Source organism: Oncorhynchus gorbuscha, linkage group LG06, assembly GCF_021184085.1.
Source record: "Oncorhynchus gorbuscha isolate QuinsamMale2020 ecotype Even-year linkage group LG06, OgorEven_v1.0, whole genome shotgun sequence".
Taxonomy (NCBI): domain Eukaryota; kingdom Metazoa; phylum Chordata; class Actinopteri; order Salmoniformes; family Salmonidae; genus Oncorhynchus; species Oncorhynchus gorbuscha.
Genome location: NC_060178.1, coordinates 392,988 through 415,471, shown reverse-complemented (window position 1 = coordinate 415,471; position 22,484 = coordinate 392,988). Strand labels below are relative to the sequence as shown.

At 38.5% G+C, this 22,484-nt stretch overlaps 2 protein-coding genes across 3 annotated transcripts in view; both read right to left on the bottom strand.

The window, feature by feature from the left end:
- cfap161 (cilia and flagella associated protein 161) overlaps nt 1–14,582 on the bottom strand; it is a 45,338-nt gene extending 30,756 nt beyond the window's left edge. For both annotated transcript variants that reach the window (XM_046351573.1, XM_046351574.1), the window contains exons 1-5: nt 14,390–14,582; nt 6,865–6,954; nt 6,417–6,552; nt 5,484–5,559; nt 5,188–5,269 (exon numbers count right to left, since the gene is read on the bottom strand). In XM_046351573.1, the coding sequence (XP_046207529.1) occupies nt 5,188–5,269; nt 5,484–5,559; nt 6,417–6,552; nt 6,865–6,954; nt 14,390–14,461 (456 nt within the window). In that variant the 5' untranslated portion in view covers nt 14,462–14,582. The remainder of the gene's footprint in view (nt 1–5,187; nt 5,270–5,483; nt 5,560–6,416; nt 6,553–6,864; nt 6,955–14,389) is intronic.
- Nucleotides 14,583–15,447: 865 nt separating this feature from the next.
- LOC124037353 (anoctamin-1-like) overlaps nt 15,448–22,484 on the bottom strand; it is a 186,788-nt gene continuing 179,751 nt past the window's right edge. The window contains exon 21 of the mRNA XM_046352058.1: nt 15,448–20,031. Coding sequence (XP_046208014.1) covers nt 19,391–20,031 — 641 coding nt within the window. The 3' untranslated portion in view covers nt 15,448–19,390. The remainder of the gene's footprint in view (nt 20,032–22,484) is intronic.

Sequence of the window (22,484 nt, the reverse complement as noted above, 5' to 3'; positions counted from 1 at the left end):
TATGTAGTTCTATGGGTTGGGGTTATGTATTATATTATAGAGGTATATAATGTAGTTCTATGGGTTGGGGTTATGTATTATATTATAGAGGTATATAATGTAGTTCTATGGGTTGGGGTTATGTATTATATTATAGAGGTATATAATGTAGTTCTATGTGTTGGGGTTATGTATTATATTATAGAGGTATATAATGTAGTTCTATGGGTTGGGGTTATGTATTATATTATAGAGGTATATAATGTAGTTCTATGGGTTGGGGTTATGTATTATATTATAGAGGTATATAATGTAGTTCTATGGGTTGGGGTTATGTATTATATTATAGAGGTATATAATGTAGTTCTATGGGTTGGGGTTATGTATTATATTATAGAGGTATATAATGTAGTTCTATGGGTTGGGGTTATGTATTATATTATAGAGGTATAATATGTAGTTCTATGGGTTGGGGTTATGTATTATATTATAGAGGTATATAATGTAGTTCTATGGGTTGGGGTTATGTATTATATTATAGAGGTATATAATGTAGTTCTATGGGTTGGGGTTATGTATTATATTATAGAGGTATAATATGTAGTTCTATGGGTTGGGGTTATGTATTATATTATAGAGGTATATAATGTAGTTCTATGGGTTGGGGTTATGTATTCTATATTATAGAGGTATATAATGTAGTTCTATGGGTTGGGGTTATGTATTATATTATAGAGGTATATAATGTAGTTCTATGTTGGGGTTATGTTTATATTATAGAGGTATATAATGTAGTTCTATGGGTTGGGGTTATGTATTATATTATAGAGGTATAATATGTAGTTCTATGGGTTGGGGTTATGTATTATATTATAGAGGTATATAATGTAGTTCTATGGGTTGGGGTTATGTATTATATTATAGAGGTATATAATGTAGTTCTATGGGTTGGGGTTATGTATTATATTATAGAGGTATATAATGTAGTTCTATGGGTTGGGGTTATGTATTATATTATATGTAGTTCTATGGGTTGGGGTTATGTATTATATTATAGAGGTATATAATGTAGTTCTATGGGTTGGGGTTATGTATTATATTATAGAGGTATATAATGTAGTTCTATGGGTTGGGGTTATGTATTATATTATAGAGGTATATAATGTAGTTCTATGGGTTGGGGTTATGTATTATATTATAGAGGTATAATATGTAGTTCTATGGGTTGGGGTTATGTATTATATTATAGAGGTATATAATGTAGTTCTATGGGTTGGGGTTATGTATTATATTATAGAGGTATATAATGTAGTTCTATGGGTTGGGGTTATGTATTATATTATAGAGGTATATAATGTAGTTCTATGGGTTGGGGTTATGTATTATATTATAGAGGTATATAATGTAGTTCTATGGGTTGGGGTTATGTATTATATTATAGAGGTATATAATGTATGTAGTTCTATGGGTTGGGGTTATGTATTATATTATAGAGGTATATAATGTAGTTCTATGGGTTGGGGTTATGTATTATATTATAGAGGTATATAATGTAGTTCTATGGGTTGGGGTTATGTATTATATTATAGAGGTATAATATGTAGTTCTATGGGTTGGGGTTATGTATTATATTATAGAGGTATATAATGTAGTTCTATGGTTGGGGTTATGTATTATATTATAGAGGTATATAATGTAGTTCTATGGGTTGGGGTTATGTATTATATTATAGAGGTATAATAATGTAGTTCTATATTGGGGTTATTATTATATTATAGAGGTATATAATGTAGTTCTATGGGTTGGGGTTATGTATTATATTATAGAGGTATATAATGTAGTTCTATGGGTTGGGGTTATGTATTATATTATTATAGAGTTCTATGGGTTGGGGTTATATTATATTATAGAGGTATATAATGTAGTTCTATGGGTTGGGGTTATGTATTATATTATAGAGGTATATAAGTTCTGTAGTTCTATGGGTTATAATGGTTATGTATTATATTATAGAGGTATAATAATGTAGTTCTATGGGTTGGGGTTATGTATTATATTATAGAGGTATATAATGTAGTTCTATGGGTTGGGGTTATGTATTATATTATAGAGGTATATAATGTAGTTCTATGGGTTGGGGTTATGTATTATATTATAGAGGTATAATATGTAGTTCTATGGGTTGGGGTTATGTATTATATTATAGAGGTATATAATGTAGTTCTATGGGTTGGTTTATATTATAGAGGTATATAATGTAGTTATGTATTATATTATATTATAGAGGTATATAATGTAGTTCTATGGGTTGGGGTTATGTATTATATTATAGAGGTATATAATGTAGTTCTATGGGTTGGGGTTATGTATTATATTATAGAGGTATATAATGTAGTTCTATGGGTTGGGGTTATGTATTATATTATAGGGTTATAATGTAGTTCTATGGGTTGGGGTTATGTATTATATTATAGAGGTATATAATGTAGTTCTATGGGTTGGGGTTATGTATTATATTATAGAGGTATATAATGTAGTTCTATGGGTTGGGGTTATGTATTATATTATAGAGGTATATAATGTAGTTCTATGGGTTGGGGTTATGTATTATATTATAGAGGTATATAATGTAGTTCTATGGGTTGGGGTTATGTATTATATTATAGAGGTATATAATGTAGTTCTATGGGTTATGTATTATATTATAGGGTTATAATGTATTATATTATATAGAGGTATAATATGTAGTTCTATGGGTTGGGGTTATGTATATAATATTCTATAGATGTATTATATTATAGAGTATATAATGTAGTTCTATGGGTTGGGGTTATGTATTATATTATAGAGGTATATATTCTATGTTGGGGTTAGTTATAATGTAGTTCTATGGGTTGTTATGTATTATATTATAGAGGTATATAATGTAGTTCTATGGGTTGGGGTTATGTATTATATTATAGAGGTATATAATGTAGTTCTATGGGTTGGGGTTATGTATTATATTATAGAGGTATATAATGTAGTTCTATGGGTTGGGGTTATGTATTATATTATAGAGGTATATAATGTAGTTCTATGGGTTGGGGTTATGTATTATATTATAGAGGTATATAATGTAGTTCTATGGGTTGGGGTTATGTATTATATTATAGAGGTATATAATGTAGTTCTATGGGTTGGGGTTATGTATTATATTATAGAGGTATAAATGTAGTTCTATGGGTTGGGGTTATGTATTATATTATAGAGGTATATAATGTAGTTCTATGGGTTGGGGTTATGTATTATATAATTATTATGGGTTGGGGTTATGTATTATATTATAGTTGGGGTTATGTATTATATTATAGAGGTATAATATGTAGTTCTATGGGTTGGGGTTATGTATTATATTATAGAGGTATATAATGTAGTTCTATGGGTTGGGGTTATGTATTATATTATAGAGGTATATAATGTAGTTCTATGGGTTGGGGTTATGTATTATATTATAGAGGTATATAATGTAGTTCTATGGGTTGGGGTTATGTATTATATTATAGAGGTATAATATGTAGTTCTATGGGTTGGGGTTATGTATTATATTATAGAGGTATATAATGTAGTTCTATGGGTTGGGGTTATGTATTATATTATAGAGGTATATAATGTAGTTCTATGGGTTATTATATTATAGGGGTTATGTATTATATTATAGAGGTATAATATGTAGTTCTATGGGTTGGGGTTATGTATTATATTATAGAGGTATATAATGTAGTTCTATGGGTTAGGTTATGTATTATATTATAGAGGTATATAATGTAGTTCTATGGGTTGGGGTTATGTATTATATTATAGAGGTATAATATGTAGTTCTATGGGTTGGGGTTATGTATTATATTATAGAGGTATATAATGTAGTTCTATGGGTTGGGGTTATGTATTATATTATAGAGGTATATAATGTAGTTCTATGTGTTGGGGTTATGTATTATATTATAGAGGTATATAATGTAGTTCTATGGGTTGGGGTTATGTATTATATTATAGAGGTATAATATGTAGTTCTATGGGTTGGGGTTATGTATTATATTATAGAGGTATAATATGTAGTTCTATGGGTTGGGGTTATGTATTATATTATAGAGGTATATAATGTAGTTCTATGGGTTGGGGTTATGTATTATATTATAGAGGTATAATATGTAGTTCTATGGGTTGGGGTTATGTATTATATTATAGAGGTATATAATGTAGTTCTATGGGTTGGGGTTATGTATTATATTATATATTATAGAGGTATATAATGTAGTTCTATGGGTTGGGGTTATGTATTATATTATAGAGGTATATAATGTAGTTCTATGGGTTGGGGTTATGTATTATATTATAGAGGTATAATATGTAGTTCTATGGGTTGGGGTTATGTATTATATTATAGAGGTATATAATGTAGTTCTATGGGTTGGGGTTATGTATTATATTATAGAGGTATATAATGTAGTTCTATGGGTTGGGTTATGTATTATATTATAGAGGTATATAATGTAGTTCTATGGGTTGGGGTTATGTATTATATTATAGAGGTATAATATGTAGTTCTATGGGTTGGGGTTATGTATTATATTATAGAGGTATAATATGTAGTTCTATGGGTTGGGGTTATGTATTATATTATAGAGGTATAATATGTAGTTCTATGTGTTGGGGTTATGTATTATATTATAGAGGTATATAATGTAGTTCTATGTGTTGGGGTTATGTATTATATTATAGAGGTATATAATGTAGTTCTATGGGTTGGGGTCATGTATTATATTATAGAGGTATATAATGTAGTTCTATGGGTTACGGTTATGTATTATATTATAGAGGTATAATATGTAGTTCTATGGGTTGGGGTTATGTATTATATTATAGAGGTATAATATGTAGTTCTATGGGTTGGGGTTATGTATTATATTATAGAGGTATATAATGTAGTTCTATGGGTTGGGGTTATGTATTATATTATAGAGGTATATAATGTAGTTCTATGGGTTGGGGTTATGTATTATATTATAGAGGTATAATATGTAGTTCTATGGGTTGGGGTTATGTATTATATTATAGAGGTATATAATGTAGTTCTATGGGTTACGGTTAGGTTCATGTATTTTTCTTATAGAGGTCTAATATGTATAGTGTTAGATGTTTATGTGTGTGTGTGTCTCTGGAACTCACCCCTCCAGCAAAGCCACTAGTTGTTCTGAGGGCGAAACTCTGATTGTAGCGCAGAGGCTCTCCCTCTGCACTGCCATCCACACTGGACACACACCGCAATGTTAAAAAACACCTATTCCTCTGTGTGCGTGCGTGTGTGTGTGTGTGTGTGTGTGTGTGTGTGTGTGTGTGTGTGTGTGTGTGTGTGTGTGTGTGTGTGTGTGTGTGTGTGTGTGTGTGTGTGTGTGTGTGTGTGTGTGTGTGTGTGTGTGTGTGTGTGTGTGTGTGTGTGTGTGTGTGTGTGTGTGTGTGTGTACCTGCTGACGATGAATGCGTTGCGTGTGCATGGCTGCAGACTCCTCCCCCCACTGACCCCACAGGGAGCCTGAATGGCTAGAGAGACAAACAGGGTTTATATTATCATCATCATCACTATCATCATCACTGTCATCACCACTATCATCAGCATCACTATCATCATTGCTATCATCACTATCATCATCACTGTCATCATCGTCACTATCATCATTGCTATCATTACTATCATCATCATTATCATCACTATCAATATCATCAGCATCACTATCATCATTGCTATCATCACTATCATCATCATTATCATCACCACTATCATCATCGTCACTATCATCATTGCTATCATTACTATCATCATCATTATCATCACTATCAATATCATCAGCATCACTATCATCATTGCTATCATAAATATATGCCATTTAGCAGATGCTTTTATCCAAAGCGACTTACAGTCATGTGTGCATACATTCTACGTATGGGTGGCCCTGGGGATCGAACCCACTACCCTGGCGTTACAAGCGCCATGCTCTACCAACTGAGCTACACTATCATCATCATCACCACTATCATCATCATCACCACTATCATCATCATCACCACTATCATCATCATCACCACTATCATCATCATCACCACTATCATCATCATCATCACCACTATCATCATCATCATCATCACTATCATCATCATCACTGTCATCATCATCACTATCACCACCATCACTATCACCACTATCATCATCACTGTCATCACTATTAATACTATCATTATCATCACTATCATCATCATCATCATCATCACTATCATCACCATCATTGGACAGTATCCACATTGGTGACATGGATGAAGCTTGTCTTTTGAAAAATCCTAAATATTACTTCTGGCTTAGTGACTGTCCCTCAGGGATAGAGTTATGGCACGCGTGTATGTACCTGGACTAGGCCCCTCCCCCAGGTTGGTCAGGTCAGCGTAGATGCTGACTGAGCAGCTGTTGTCTCCGCACACATTCACCAGCATCACAACATCACCAAAACACACTGCACCTCCCACAGAAACAGACAGGCTAACCTACACACGCACGCACGCACGCACGCACACACACACACACACACACACACACACACACACACACACACACACACACACACACACACACACATTACATTTGAGTTATTTAGCAGAAACTTATCCCGAGTGATACAGTTAATGCATTCATCTAGGTGGAACAACTACATATCTCAGTCATAGTAAGTACATTTGTCCTCAACAAAGTAGCTTTCAGAAATGTCAGCTAGTGGGAAAAGACAGGTGGGGACGGGGACGGGGACGTGGGACGGGGGGGTATAAGACTGACTGATGTCTTATTTAAGATACTCTGACCTGTTTGAGGATGTTTTGTTTGAGGAACCCAGTTTTCTGCACCATCAGCTCTCCCCTCTCCTTCCTATCCAAGAAGTCCTTCAGTGTGTCCTGTGTGGAGAGACACAGCTCAGTGTGTGTGTGTGTGTGTGTGTGTGTGTGTGTGTGTGTGTGTGTGTGTGTGTGTGTGTGTGTGTGTGTGTGTGTGTGTGTGTGTGTGTGTGTGTGTGTGTGTGTGTGTGTGTGTGTGTGTGTGTGTGTGTGTGTGTGTGTGTGTGTGTGTGTGTGTGTGTGTGCGTGTGTGCACGCCAAGGACAGAGACATCAGTGAAGTCCCCAAACAAAAATAATATTGTATTAAAAACTAGACGGTAACTTTACAAGTAAAGTTGTAAGTTGTAATGAAAGTTGGTGGAGCTAGCTAAAGCTCTTTACAAGTAATGTTGTAAGTTGTAATGAAAGTTGGTGGAGCTAGCTAAAGCTCTTTACAAGTAAAGTTGTAAGTTGTAATGAAAGTTGGTGGAGCTAGCTAAAGCTCTTTACAAGTAAAGTTGTACATTTTAATGAAAGTTGGTGGAGCTAGCTAAAGCTCTTTACAAGTAAAGTTGTAAGTTGTAATGAAAGTTGGTGGAGCTAGCTAAAGCTCTTTACAAGTAAAGTTGTAAATTGTAATGAAAGTTGGTGGAGCTAGCTAAAGCTCTTTACAAGTAAAGTTGTAAATTGTAATGAAAGTTGGTGGAGCTAGCTAAAGCTCTTTACAAGTAAAGTTGTAAATTGTAATGAAAGTTGGTGGAGCTAGCTAAAGCTCTTTACAAGTAAAGTTGTAAGTTGTAATGAAAGTTGGTGGAGCTAGCTAAAGCTCTTTACAAGTAAAGCTGTAAGTTGTAATGAAAGTTGGTGGAGCTAGCTAAAGCTCTTTACAAGTAAAGCTGTAAGTTGTAATGAAAGTTGGTGGAGCTAGCTAAAGCTCTTTACAAGTAAAGTTGTAAATTGTAATGAAAGTTGGTGGAGCTAGCTAAAGCTCTTTACAAGTAAAGTTGTAAATTGTAATGAAAGTTGGTGGAGCTAGCTAAAGCTCTTTACAAGTAAAGTTGTAAATTGTAATGAAAGTTGGTGGAGCTAGCTAAAGCTCTTTACAAGTAAAGTTGTAAGTTGTAATGAAAGTTGGTGGAGCTAGCTAAAGCTCTTTACAAGTAAAGCTGTAAGTTGTAATGAAAGTTGGTGGAGCTAGCTAAAGCTCTTTACAAGTAAAGCTGTAAGTTGTAATGAAAGTTGGTGGAGCTAGCTAAAGCTCTTTACAAGTAAAGTTGTAAATTGTAATGAAAGTTGGTGGAGCTAGCTAAAGCTCTTTACAAGTAAAGTTGTAAATTGTAATGAAAGTTGGTGGAGCTAGCTAAAGCTCTTTACAAGTAAAGTTGTAAATTGTAATGAAAGTTGGTGGAGCTAGCTAAAGCTCTTTACAAGTAAAGTTGTAATTTGTAATGAAAGTTGGTGGAGCTAGCTAAAGCTCGTTACAAGTAAAGTTGTAAGTTGTAATGAAAGTTGGTGGAGCTAGCTAAAGCTCTTTACAAGTAAAGTTGTAAGTTGTAATGAAAGTTGGTGGAGCTAGCTAAAGCTCTTTACAAGTAAAGTTGTAAGTTGTAATGACAGTTGGTGGAGCTAGCTAAAGCTCTTTACAAGTAAAGTTGTAAATTGTAATGAAAGTTGGTGGAGCTAGCTAAAGCTCTTTACAAGTAAAGTTGTAAGTTGTAATGAAAGTTGGTGGAGCTAGCTAAAGCTCTTTACAAGTAAAGTTGTAAGTTGTAATGAAAGTTGGTGGAGCTAGCTAAAGCTCTTTACAAGTAAAGTTGTAAGTTGTAATGAAAGTTGGTGGAGCTAGCTAAAGCTCTTTACAAGTAAAGTTGTAAGTTGTAATGAAAGTTGGTGGAGCTAGCTAAAGCTCTTTACAAGTAAAGTTGTAAGTTGTAATGAAAGTTGGTGGAGCTAGCTAAAGCTCGTTACAAGTAAAGTTGTAAGTTGTAATGAAAGTTGGTGGAGCTAGCTAAAGCTCTTTACAAGTAAAGTTGTAAGTTGTAATGAAAGTTGGTGGAGCTAGCTAAAGCTCTTTATACGTTTGTTTGTGGAAGTGAAAGTGTAAAAATGTCATTTTTAAATACCATGGAAATTCATTTGATTTTGTCAGAAGTTGTGGTCGGTAGTTTGGATATGGTCAATAGTTAAATGTGTGATCAGAAGTTGTATGGTCAGAAGTTGTGTGGTTGTGGTATGTAATTGTGTGGTTGTTGTCACTCGATATGCTAAGCAGTTGTGTGGTCAGATTGTTGTATGTGGTTGTGGTCAAAACGGCAGCTGTTTGGGAAAGTTTGAAAAACACGTGGTAATGCTGTTACAAAAACAACTGTACCATAAGTTCCGTATTGAATATTTTGATTCCGTAGACGAATAGCCCATACACTAACTTTTCGTGGTAGTGGTCAAAATTGATGTTGTTTGCAAAAATGTTACAGAAAATGTTGATATGGTGACTTAAATTGCTGTAAATATTGATCCGAATGTTAAGTTTCATCCAAACACCAGATTTGAGTAGCAGAGAATTATACGAAGCTGGTAAGCTTGGAATATTTTGTCTATGTGGTTGCAAAGTGGGAATAATTAGCTGATTTGGGTCAAAAGTTGCATGAGAAAATGACGGTTGGAAGTGATGTCACAATAGGAAGCCTTAGAATCTTAATGAAATGCCGTGAAAGCGGATGGGGGGGACAACAAAATGGATTCCATAAAACCTACAGCAGACATCATAAAACATATACCACACATCATAAAACCTATAGCATACATCATAAAACATATACCACACATCATAAATCCTATACCACGCATCATAAATCTATACCACACATCATAAAACCTATACCACACATCATAAACCTATACCACACATCATAAAACATATACCACACATCATAAAACCTATACCACACATCATAAAACATATACCACACATCATAAACCCATACCACATCATAAAACATATACCACACATCATAAAACATATACCACACATCATAAACCCATACCACATCATAAAACATATACCACACATCATAAATCCTATACCACGCATCATAAATCTATACCACACATCATAAATCCTATACCACGCATCATAAAACCTATACCACACATCATAAAACCTATACCACACATCATAAAACATATACCACATCAAACCTATACCACACATCATAAAACATATACCACACATCATAAACCCATACCACATCATAAAACATATACCACACATCATAAAGCCTATACCACACATCATAAAACATATACCACATCAAACCTATACCACACATCATAAAACATATACCACACATCATAAAACATATACCACACATCATAAAACATATACCACATCAAACCTATACCACACATCATAAAACATATACCACATCAAACCTATAGCACACATCATAAACCTATACCACACATCATAAAACCTATACCACACATCATATAACCTATACCACACATCATAAACCTATACCACACATCATAAATCTATACCACACATCATAAATCCTATACCACACATCATAAATCCTATACCACACATCATAAATCTATACCACACATCATAAACCTATACCACACATCATAAATCCTACACCACACATCAAACCTATACCACACATCAAACCTATACCACACATCATAAATCCTATACCACACATCATAAATCCTATACCACACATCATAAAACCTATACCACACATCATAAATCTATACCACACATCATAAACCTATACCACACATCATAAAACCTATACCACACATCATAAACCTATACCACACATCATAATCCTATACCACACATCATAAATCTATACCACACATCATAAACCTATACCACACATCATAAACCTATACCACACATCATAAACCTATACCACACATCATAAAACCTATACCACACATCATAATCCTATACCACACATCATAAACCTATACCACACATCATAAAACCTATACCATGCATCATAAACCTATACCACACATCATATACCTATACACATCATATAACCTATCATATAACCATACCACATCATATAACCTATACCACACATCATAAACCTATACCACACATCATAAATCTATACCACACATCATAAATCCTATACCACACATCATAAATCCTATACCACACATCATAAATCTATACCACACATCATAAACCTATACCACACATCATAAATCCTACACCACACATCAAACCTATACCACACATCAAACCTATACCACACATCATATAACCTATACCACACATCATAAACCTATACCACACATCATAAAACCTATACCACACATCATAAACCTATACCACACATCATAAACCTATACCACACATCATAATCCTATACCATGCATCATAAACCTATACCACACATCATAAACCTATACCACACATCATATAACCTATACCACACATCATAATCCTATACCATGCATCATAAACCTATACCACACATCATAATCCTATACCACACATCATAAACCTATACCACACATCATAATCCTATACCACACATCATAAACCTATACCACACATCATAAACCTATACCACACATCATAAAACCTATACCACACATCATAAACCAATACCACACATCATCAGTTCATTAGAACGTGCGTCGAAGATGTCGTTCCCATAGCAACGATAAAAACATTCCCTAACCAGAAACCGTGGATTGATGGCAGCATTCGCGTGAAACTGAAAGCGCGAACCACTGCTTTTAATCAGGGCAAGGTGTCTGGCAACATGACTGAATACAAACAGTGCAGCTATTCCCTCCGTAAGGCTATTAAACAAGCTAAGCGTCAGTACAGAGACAAAGTGGAATCTCAATTCAATGGCTCAGACACAAGAGGCATGTGGCAGGGTCTACAGTCAATCACGGACTACAAGATGAAATCCAGCCCAGTCACGGACCAGGATGTCTTGCTCCCAGGCAGACTAAATAACTTTTTTGCCCGCTTTGAGGACAATACAGTGCCACTGACACGGCCTGCAACGGAAACATGCGGTCTCTCCTTCACTGCAGCCGAGGTGAGTAAGACATTTAAACGTGTTAACCCTCGCAAGGCTGCAGGCCCAGACGGCATCCCCAGCCGCGCCCTCAGAGCATGCGCAGACCAGCTGGCCGGTGTGTTTACGGACATATTCAATCAATCCCTATACCAGTCTGCTGTTCCCACATGCTTCAAGAGGGCCACCATTGTTCCTGTTCCCAAGAAAGCTAAGGTAACTGAGCTAAACGACTACCGCCCCGTAGCACTCACTTCCGTCATCATGAAGTGCTTTGAGAGACTAGTCAAGGACCATATCACCTCCACCCTACCTGACACCCTAGACCCACTCCAATTTGCTTACCGCCCAAATAGGTCCACAGACGATGCAATCTCAACCACACTGCACACTGCCCTAACCCACCTGGACAAGAGGAATACCTATGTGAGAATGCTGTTCATCGACTACAGCTCGGCATTCAACACCATAGTACCCTCCAAGCTCGTCATCAAGCTCGAGACCCTGGGTCTCGACCCCGCCCTGTGCAACTGGGTACTGGACTTCCTGACGGGCCGCCCCCAGGTGGTGAGGGTAGGCAACAACATAATATATAATAATAATATATGCCATTTAGCAGACACTTTTATCCAAAGCGACTTACAGTCATGTGTGCATACATTCTACATCTCCTCCCCGCTGATCCTCAACACGGGGGCCCCACAAGGGTGCGTTCTGAGCCCTCTCCTGTACTCCCTGTTCACCCACGACTGCGTGGCCACGCACGCCTCCAACTCAATCATCAAGTTTGCGGACGACACAACAGTGGTAGGCTTGATTACCAACAACGACGAGACGGCCTACAGGGAGGAGGTGAGGGCCCTCGGAGTGTGGTGTCAGGAAAATAACCTCACACTCAACGTCAACAAAACTAAGGAGATGATTGTGGACTTCAGGAAACAGCAGAGGGAACACCCCCCTATCCACATCGATGGAACAGTAGTGGAGAGGGTAGCTAGTTTTAAGTTCCTCGGCATACACATCACAGACAAACTGAATTGGTCCACTCACACTGACAGCATCGTGAAGAAGGCGCAGCAGCGCCTATTCAACCTCAGGAGGCTGAAGAAATTTGGCTTGTCACCAAAAGCACTCACAAACTTCTACAGATGCACAATCGAGAGCATCCTGGCGGGCTGTATCACCGCCTGGTACGGCAACTGCTCCGCCCTCAACCGTAAGGCTCTCCAGAGGGTAGTGAGGTCTGCACAACGCATCACCGGGGGCAAACTACCTGCCCTCCAGGACACCTACACCACCCGTTGTTACAGGAAGGCCATAAAGATCATCAAGGACATCAACCACCCGAACCACTGCCTGTTCACCCCGCTATCATCCAGAAGGCGAGGTCAGTACAGGTGCATCAAAGCTGGGACCGAGAGACTGAAAAACAGCTTCTATCTCAAGGCCATCAGACTGTTAAACAGCCACCACTAACACTGAGTGGCTGCTGCCAACACACTGTCATTGACACTGACCCAACTCCAGCCATTTTAATAATGGGAATTGATGGGAAATGATGTAAATATATCACTAGCCACTTTAAACAATGCTACCTTATATAATGTTACTTACCCTACATTATTCATCTCATATGCATATGTATATACTGTACTCTACATCATCGACTGCATCCTTATGTAACACATGTATCACTAGCCACTTTAACTATGCCACTTTGTTTACTTTGTCTACACACTCATCTCATATGTATATACTGTACTCGATACCATCTACTGTATGCTGCTCTGTACCATCACTCATTCATATATCCTTATGTACATGTTCCTTATCCCCTTACACTGTGTATAAGACAGTAGTTTTGGAATTGTTAGTTAGATTACTTGTTGGTTATCACTGCATTGTCGGAACTAGAAGCACAAGCATTTCGCTACACTCGCATTAACATCTGCTAACCATGTGTATGTGACAAATAAAAATTGATTTGATTTGATAAACCTATACCACACATCATAAACCTATACCACACATCATAAACCTATACCACACATCATATAACCTATACCACAAATCATATAACCTATACCACACATCATAAAACCTATACCACACATCATAAACCTATACCACACATCATAAACCTATACCACACATCATAAACCTATACCACACATCGAAAAGTTGAAAACAAGCAACTCGATCCAAACCATTCCGCACCTTCTGAAGTTGGAATGGCGTTTCTAGTATAAAGGCTGTAGGAGGCGCTGGAATAATAATAATAAGTAGTATGTCGAATATCTAAGCACCAACTAATATTGCTTTAACGCCAACTTCACATTGTGCCAATATATAAATATATATACCCGTGCCAATATATACTTCCAACACCGGGCATCATTCTTTAATTAGCTGGCCATGCCTGTAGCAACTGTGCTCTTCTGGAGACAGACTCACCTCCTCCAATGTAACGTCCTCCCTCCAGTTTCCAACACGGACGTCGGGTCTGTATGTCCTAACGTGAGCCATGGTGGGTGCAGATGCTCGTTATGTTTGTGTACTTGTTGTAAATTAGCTAGGTAACTGGCTAGTATTTATCCTCTAGCTCGCCAAGTTCTCCAACCAAAACAACTAGACAAGCTTTGTTGAGTGGTCTCCACGGTAACTGTAATGCGCGGACAGTTCCGCTGTTGTCCACCAGGGGGTGGACTCTCACCGGGAGATCCTGGAGCACCAGCGGTGGTTGACTTGTCTATGTGGTGACGTTACACATTACATTTACAGTAAAAGAGACACAAATACATCAAAAACACTCAGTGTTCCCTCACCTCCCGTTTAGCAACATTTGGAAGACATGGAAGGTGTCAGGATGAACTATACTTGTTCTCTTTTAAAAGACAGTTGTCAGAAGTGTTGGGGAGTGTGGAACTATGTAATTCAGCGAATAATATGACTACATTTTCCAGTAGCTTGGTCGTAGTTGGACTAAGTAAAGAAATATTGCTGGTGTTACCGGTAGTTTATTTTTTTTTTCCATGTAGTGGTGTAGATAACTACTGGAATAGCACACTACTTTTTCTGTAAAAAGAAAGGAAAATATGGGTGAAGGAAGCGATCATTTCCTTTCTGTTTTGGCATCAGACCTTCCTTATTTTCACTTGAAACACCATTTTTGTTTATCGGCTGAATTACACATTCTGACTCCAGAGTGATCCATTCTTATAATTTGTAGTCTCCGATATTTCATATGATACATTTTTACAAAGTAGTTTGTATATAGTGAACTGCTTTTTCAAAGTAACTTCAGTTAAGTAAACAATATTTTTCTTAAGGGTAGCTTTAGTGTAGCTACTTCTTCTAGTGTGGCATAATTGGTAGTTTGGTAAACCACATTTTCAGAGTATCTTCCCCAACACTGGTTGTCAGATATAATCAAAAGCCATACCAGTACTGGACATTGGTTGTTGACAAGAGAAAACTCACAACAAAAATGTTTGTTTTTTAATAGATTTTTTTCTTATGAACAAAAGTAAATGATTTTCATATTATCAAAATGTCACAGTTGTAATATAATAAATCTACAAGCATAGCTCTGTTATTACTGTTGATCTAAATACTAAATAGAGGGTCTACTGGGAGTAGATGGCACCCTATTCCCCTATATAGTGTAGTTATTTTGGCCAGAGCCTGATAGGGAACAGGGTGCCATTTCAGATTGGCCCTGTCTCTTCTGGGGGAGGGGAGCTGGCTCTGTCTGGTGTGGTCTTGTTTGGTCTGGTCCAGTTCAGCCCGGTTTGGTCCAGTTCCGTCTGGCAATAACAATACAGTGTGAGCGACAGCAGTGTCTTCTTAGTGGCTGAGAGAGTTAGAACACTGGGACATTCTCGGTCTGAGGCCTTAAAGGTCGTTATCAACAAAATGTCCCAATAAGGTGCAGAGCGTTCGATTTGCCTGCTGAGGGAGCAAGGTCCACTAAAACCATTGACAACTGTGTGCCGTTTGCAAGGGATTGTTATTGGAATGTTAACTATTTGGTTGTAATATCATCACCTCTTGAAGAGCATAGTCAGATCTACACATTTCAGACTATTCCATGCAAAACAATTTAGCACACTTAGCTCTATCAGAGTTATACAGCAAGTATCTGCATGTTTTTAATGATCATTAAACATCAATTGATCATGTAAGTTTAGCTACGTCAGGGTAGCCTCACGATATCTCTCAATATTGACCACCATTAATTGAATATTTGCGTGATATAATGTAACTATACCTGACAAGTATGAGTGGTTAAGGTTCATTTCCCATCCTTTGTGGGGTCTGGCTGTCAAGCAGCAGAAGGGCCCACATGCCAATGTAACGTTACTGTTAGCTGATACTGTTTACTTTTCTAGCTACCGGTAGAAACTTTGTACATTTGTCTAAACATAGTGGTAAGTAGACCTAGTGTACTTTTTTCTCCAACCAACGTAGGCCTACTTAGCAGACTTAGCTAACATTATCCCCTTTTCAACATTGTTTTTAAGAGTGTTTAATCCCAATTGCTGCTGACAGACATGATATTTATGGACCATGTCAAATTGGCTAGCTAGCTAACAACAGATCACAGCAATATGGCTAGCTAACAACAGATCACAGCAATATGGCTAGCTAACAACAGATCACAGCAATATGGCTAGCTAACAACAGATCACAGCAATATGGCTAGCTAACAAGCCAACTTTCAGGGGATAAACTAGTTGGCTAAATCCAAATATTGTTTCATTTGCTTGACATCTATAGTGGTGATGACAGTAGTCCGACTGACAATGTAAAACTCTTTCCAAAACCCTGATCTCTGATGAAGCAGGCTAAATGACACGTTGTCTGCTTTAGCTAGCTAGCTACATACCAAATGAATCTGGCTACCTTCACATAGCTGAAAAAACATGATCAATTGATGTTTACCGATTGCTGTAAAACTCTGATGGAGCTAAATGGGGAATAATAGTGAACATTTATTTAACAATCCCTTGAAAACAGCATATAGTTGTCAATGGTTTTAGCAGAGCTGTGGATCTCCTTGCCCCCCAGCAGCAAAAATCAAATTATATTGTGACATTTTATTGATAACGAACTGTTGTCTCAGAATCACCAAAACCTGTTGTCCTTTATTCTCCTTTATTCTCATTTAGCCTAATTTATTTTCCTTTATCCTGGTTTATTCTCCTTTATTCTCATTTTGTCACGACTTCCGCCGAAGTCGGTTCCTCTCCTTGTTCGGGTGGCGTTCGGCGGTCGACGTCACTGGTCTTCTAACCATCGCCGATCCACCTTTAATTTTCCATTTGTTTTGTCTTGTTTTGTTTTCCCACACACCTGGTTTACATTCCCTCATTACGTGACATGTATAGTAGCCTCTGTTCCCCTATGTACGTGTGTGGAATTGTTTGTTGTAAAATGTGTGTGCATTAGACTGGTTTGCGACAGGTTATTTAGTCGGTTTTTCCTCATTAAACTGCTCCGGTTATTACCCAGTTCTGCTCTCCTGCGCCTGACTTCCCTGCAGCCCGTTACGCACCTCTTACACATTTATCCTTGTTTAGTCTCATTTGTTCTGGTTTATTCTCAGTTATCCTGGATTTGTGCATCCTTTATTCTCATTTTTCCATTGTCCTGGGTTTTTCTCTTTTATTATCCTTTAATCTCCTTTATTATACTTTAATGTACTTTATTCTCATTTATCCTGGTTTAATCTCCTTTAATGTACTTTATTCTCCTTTATCCTGGTTTGTTCTGGTTTATCCTCCCTTATCCTGGTTTGTTCTCCTTTATTCTCCTTTATCCTGGTTTGTTCTCCTTTATTCTCCTTTATCCTGGTTTGTTCTCCTTTATGCTCCTTTATCCTGGTTTGTTCTCCTTTATTCTCCTTTATCCTGGTTCGTTCTCCTTTATTCTCCTTTATCCTGGTTCGTTCTCCTTTATTCTCCTTTATCCTGGTTTGTTCTGGTTTATTCTCCTTTATCCTGGTTCGTTCTCCTTCATTCTCCTTTATCCTGGTTCGTTCTCCTTTATTCTCCTTTATCCTGGTTTGGTCTCCTTTATTCTCCTTTATCCTGGTTTGTTCTCCTTCATTCTCCTTTATCCTGGTTCGTTCTCCTTTATTCTCCTTTATCCTGGTTTGGTCTCCTTTATTCTCCTTTATCCTGGTTCGTTCTCCTTTATTCTCCTTTATCCTGGTTTGGTCTCCTTTATTCTCCTTTATCCTGGTTTATTCTCCTTTATCCTGGTTTGTTCTGGTTTATTCTCCTTTATCCTGGTTTATTCTCCTTTATCCTGGTTTGGTCTCCTTTATTCTCCTTCATCCTGGTTTGTTCTCCTTTATTCTCCTTTATCCTGGTTTGGTCTCCTTTATTCTCCTTTATCCTGGTTTATTCTCCTTTATCCTGGTTTGGTCTCCTTCATTCTCCTTTATCCTGGTTTGTTCTCCTTTATTCTCCTTTATCCTGGTTTGTTCTCCTTTATTCTCCTTTATCCTGGTTTGGTCTCCTTTATTCTCCTTTATCCTGGTTTATTCTCCTTTATCCTGGTTTGGTCTCCTTCATTCTCCTTTATCCTGGTTTGTTCTCCTTTATTCTCCTTTATCCTGGTTTGTTCTCCTTTATTCTCCTTTATCCTGGTTTGGTCTCCTTTATCCTGGTTTGTTCTCCTTTATTATTTTTTGTTGTGGTTTATTCTCCTTTGTCCCGGTATATTTAAGCAATAATACACACTGAGGTGTGGTATATGGCCAATATACCACAGCTAAGGGCTGTTCTTTTGCACGACGCAACTAGGAGTGCCTGAATACAGCCCTTAGCCGTGGTATATTGGCCACATACCACAAACCCCTGAGGTGCCTTGTTGCTATTATAAACTGGTTACCAACGTAATTAGAGCTGTAAAAATGTATGTTTTGTCATACCCGTAGTATACGGTCTGATATACCACGGCTGTCAGCCAATCAGCATTCAGGGCTCGAACCACCCAGTTTATAATCTCCTTCATTCTCATTTGTCCTGGTTTATTATACTTTATTCTAATTTATTCTAATTATATTTTCCTTTATTCCCCATTATTCTTGTTTATTCTCCTTCATTCTATTTTATTCTCCTTTATTTTTCTTTATCTTGATTTATTTTCCTTTATTATCCTTTAATACATTTTATTATCCTTTATTCTCCTCTACTCTCTTTTATCCTGGTTTATTCTGCTTCATTCTCCTTTATAAACCCAGTGAATCGACCTGAGCCATTAACTGATGCGTTAGAAGAAGAACAGGTCAATTTGGTTTCTACAACCAAGTCAGTGTTGCATCTGAGCTGTCATATGAGATGGATGGATGGTGGATGAAGGTGGATGAAGACGAAGAGATGGATGGATCAATTTCTCTGATGATGAGACTCCCTCTCTAATCCTCCCCCTCTATTTCCCCTCTCCTCACACCGGGGTGTCTTGTTTTAGTTCACTGGGGGATGGGGGGATACGGTCTTCCTGCCGGGTGAAGCTGGAAGAATGGCTCGGTCTGGACGAGCTCTCCCCAGCCTCCGGACCTCGCTGGCGGGCAGGCAGAGTGGAGCAGCGCCCCTTAGCACTGGAGCCTCCTGGTTCTCTTCTGGGAGGCCCCTTCAGCATGAACAGTTCATTGTGAGACAGGGGCTTGGGAGGGTGGGGGAGGGGCTTGGGAGGGGGTGACTGAGGGGTGTTTGTAGGGGAAGGTGAGGGGGCCAGAGGATGTAGAGGTGGAAGGTGGAACTTCGTGAGGCTGGTTGAGTGGCTGGGTCGGGGCCGGCTGTGCCCTGGCTCAGGCCCTCTCTGTTTGGGAGGCAGGGTGGAGCAGCGGCCCTTGGTCCTGGAGTATGCTGAATCTATGAGGGGAGGGCCTCTGGAGAACAGCATGCTGTCTGCAGCCTTCAGGCTTGCTGGGTGGGTCTTGGCCAGGGGTGTCTCGGGGGAGGCTGTGTCCCCTACTGGGGCAGCTGGCGGGCTGTCTGGGCCTGGTGGCTCGTCCTCCTGCTCCAGTGGGGCAGCTCCAGAGACAGGCAGATCCATGTCAGCTAGGCTCTGGGACGGTTCTGGGTCTGCAGCAAATCAAATCCAACTGTATTTAAGTCACACTGTACAACAACATAGACATATTAACACAAGTGAAGAGAAAAGTAAAGGATAGACTCTTAGAAAAAAAGGTGCTATCAAGAACCTAAAAGGGTTTTTTGGCTTTCCCCATAGGAGAACCATTTGAAGAACCATTTTTGATTCCAGATAGAATCCCTTTTGATTCCAGATAGAATCCCTTTTGATTCCATGTTGAACCTTTTCTACAGAGGGTTCTACATGGAACCCAAAGGGATTCTACCTGGAACCAAAAAGGGCTCTGAATGGAACCAAACATGATTATCCTATGGAGACAGGAGTAGAACCCTTTTGGAACCCTTTTTTCCTAAGAGTATAGATTTGAAACCAATGAGTGTTTTAAGAAGATGAAACTAGAAAACATGCTCGTCATAGATACCTGACAGATTCAGCAGGTAACTAAGGATTAGGGGTTAGTGGTATTACCTGACAGATTCAGCAGGTTAGGGATTAGGGGTTAGTGGTATTACCTGACAGATTCAGCAGGTAACTAGGGATTAGGGGTTAGTGGTATTACCTGACAGATTCCGCAGGTAACTAGGGATTAGGGGTCAGGGGTTTAGTGTTATTACCTGACAGATTCAGCAGGTAACTAGGGATTAGGGGTTAGTGGTATTACCTGACAGATTCAGCAGGTAACTAGGGATTAGGGGTCAGGGGTTAGTGTTATTACCTGTTCCGCATAACTAGGGATTACCAGGGGTTATGGTATTACCTGACAGATTCAGCAGGTAACTAGGGATTAGGGGTCACTTACTAAAGATTCAGCAGGTAACTACCTTAGGGGTCAGTGGTAATATGACAGACACAGCAGGTAACTAGGGATTAGGGGTCAGGGGTTAGTGGTATTACCTGACAGATTCAGCAGGTAACTAGGGATTAGGGGTCAGGGGTTAGTGTTATTACTTGAAAGATTCAGCAGGTAACTAGGGATTAGGGGTCAGTGGTAATACCTGACAGACACAGCAGGTAACTAGGGATTAGGGGTCAGGGGTTAGTGTTATTACTTGAAAGATTCAGCATAACTGTTAGGGGTTATTATTACTGTAGATTCAGCAGGTAACTTACAACATTACCTGACAGACTAACATTAGGGGTCATGGGTTAGTATTACCTGACAGACACAGCAGGTAACTAGGGATTATCAGGGGTTATCACTAGCCAGCAGGTAACTAGGGATTAACTTATGCCACTTTGTTTAACTAGGGATTAGGGGTCAGGGGTTAGTGGTATTACCTGACTCAGCAGGTAACTAGGGATTAGGGGTCAGGTTAGTGTTATTACCTGACAGATTCAGCAGGTAACTAGGGGTTAAGGGTCAGGGGTTAGTGGTATTACCTGACAGACATAGCAGGTAACTAGGGATTAGGGGTCAGGGTTTAGTGTTATTACCTGACAGATTCAGCAGGTAACTAGGGGTTAAGGGTCAGGGGTTACTGGTATTACCTGTTTCAGCAGGTAACTAGAGGTTAAGGGTCAGGGTTTAGTCCCCTACCTGACAGATTCAGCAGGTAACTAGGGGTTAAAGGTCAGGGTTTAGTGTTATTACCTGACAGATTCAGCAGGTAACTAGGGGTTAAAGGTCAGGGTTTAGTGTTATTACCTGACAGATTCAGTAGGTAACTAGGGATTAGGGGTTAGTGTTATTACCTGACAGATTCAGCTGGTAACTAGGGATTAGGGTTAGTGTTATTACCTGACAGATTCAGCTGGTAACTAGGATTAGGGGTTAGTGTTATTACCTGACAGATTCAGCTGGTAACTAGGATTAGGGGTTAGTGTTATTACCTGACAGATTCAGTAGGTAACTAACCTTGACAGATACAGTAACTAGGGATTATTAGTGACAAATAAAATTTGATTTGATTTGATTTGATTTGATTTATTACCTGACAGACACAGCAGGTAACTAGGGATTAGGGGTCAGGGGTTAGTGGTATTACCTTGAAAGATTCAGCAGGTAACTAGGGATTAGGGGTCAGTGGTAATACCTGACAGACACAGCAGGTAACTAGGGATTAGGGGTCAGGGGTTAGTGGTATTACCTTGACAGATTCAGCAGGTAACTAGGGATTAGGGGTCAGGGGTTAGTGTTATTACCTGACAGATTCCGCAGGTAACTAGGGATTAGGGGTCAGGGGTTAGTGGTATTACCTGACAGATTCAGCAGGTAACTAGGGATTAGGGGTCAGGGGTTAGTGTTATTACTTGAAAGATTCAGCAGGTAACTAGGGATTAGGGGTCAGTGGTAATACCTGACAGACACAGCAGGTAACTAGGGATTAGGGGTCAGGGGTTAGTGTTATTACCTGACAGATTCAGCAGGTAACTAGGGATTAGGGGTCAGGGGTTAGTGTTATTACTTGAAAGATTCAGCAGGTAACTAGGGATTAGGGGTCAG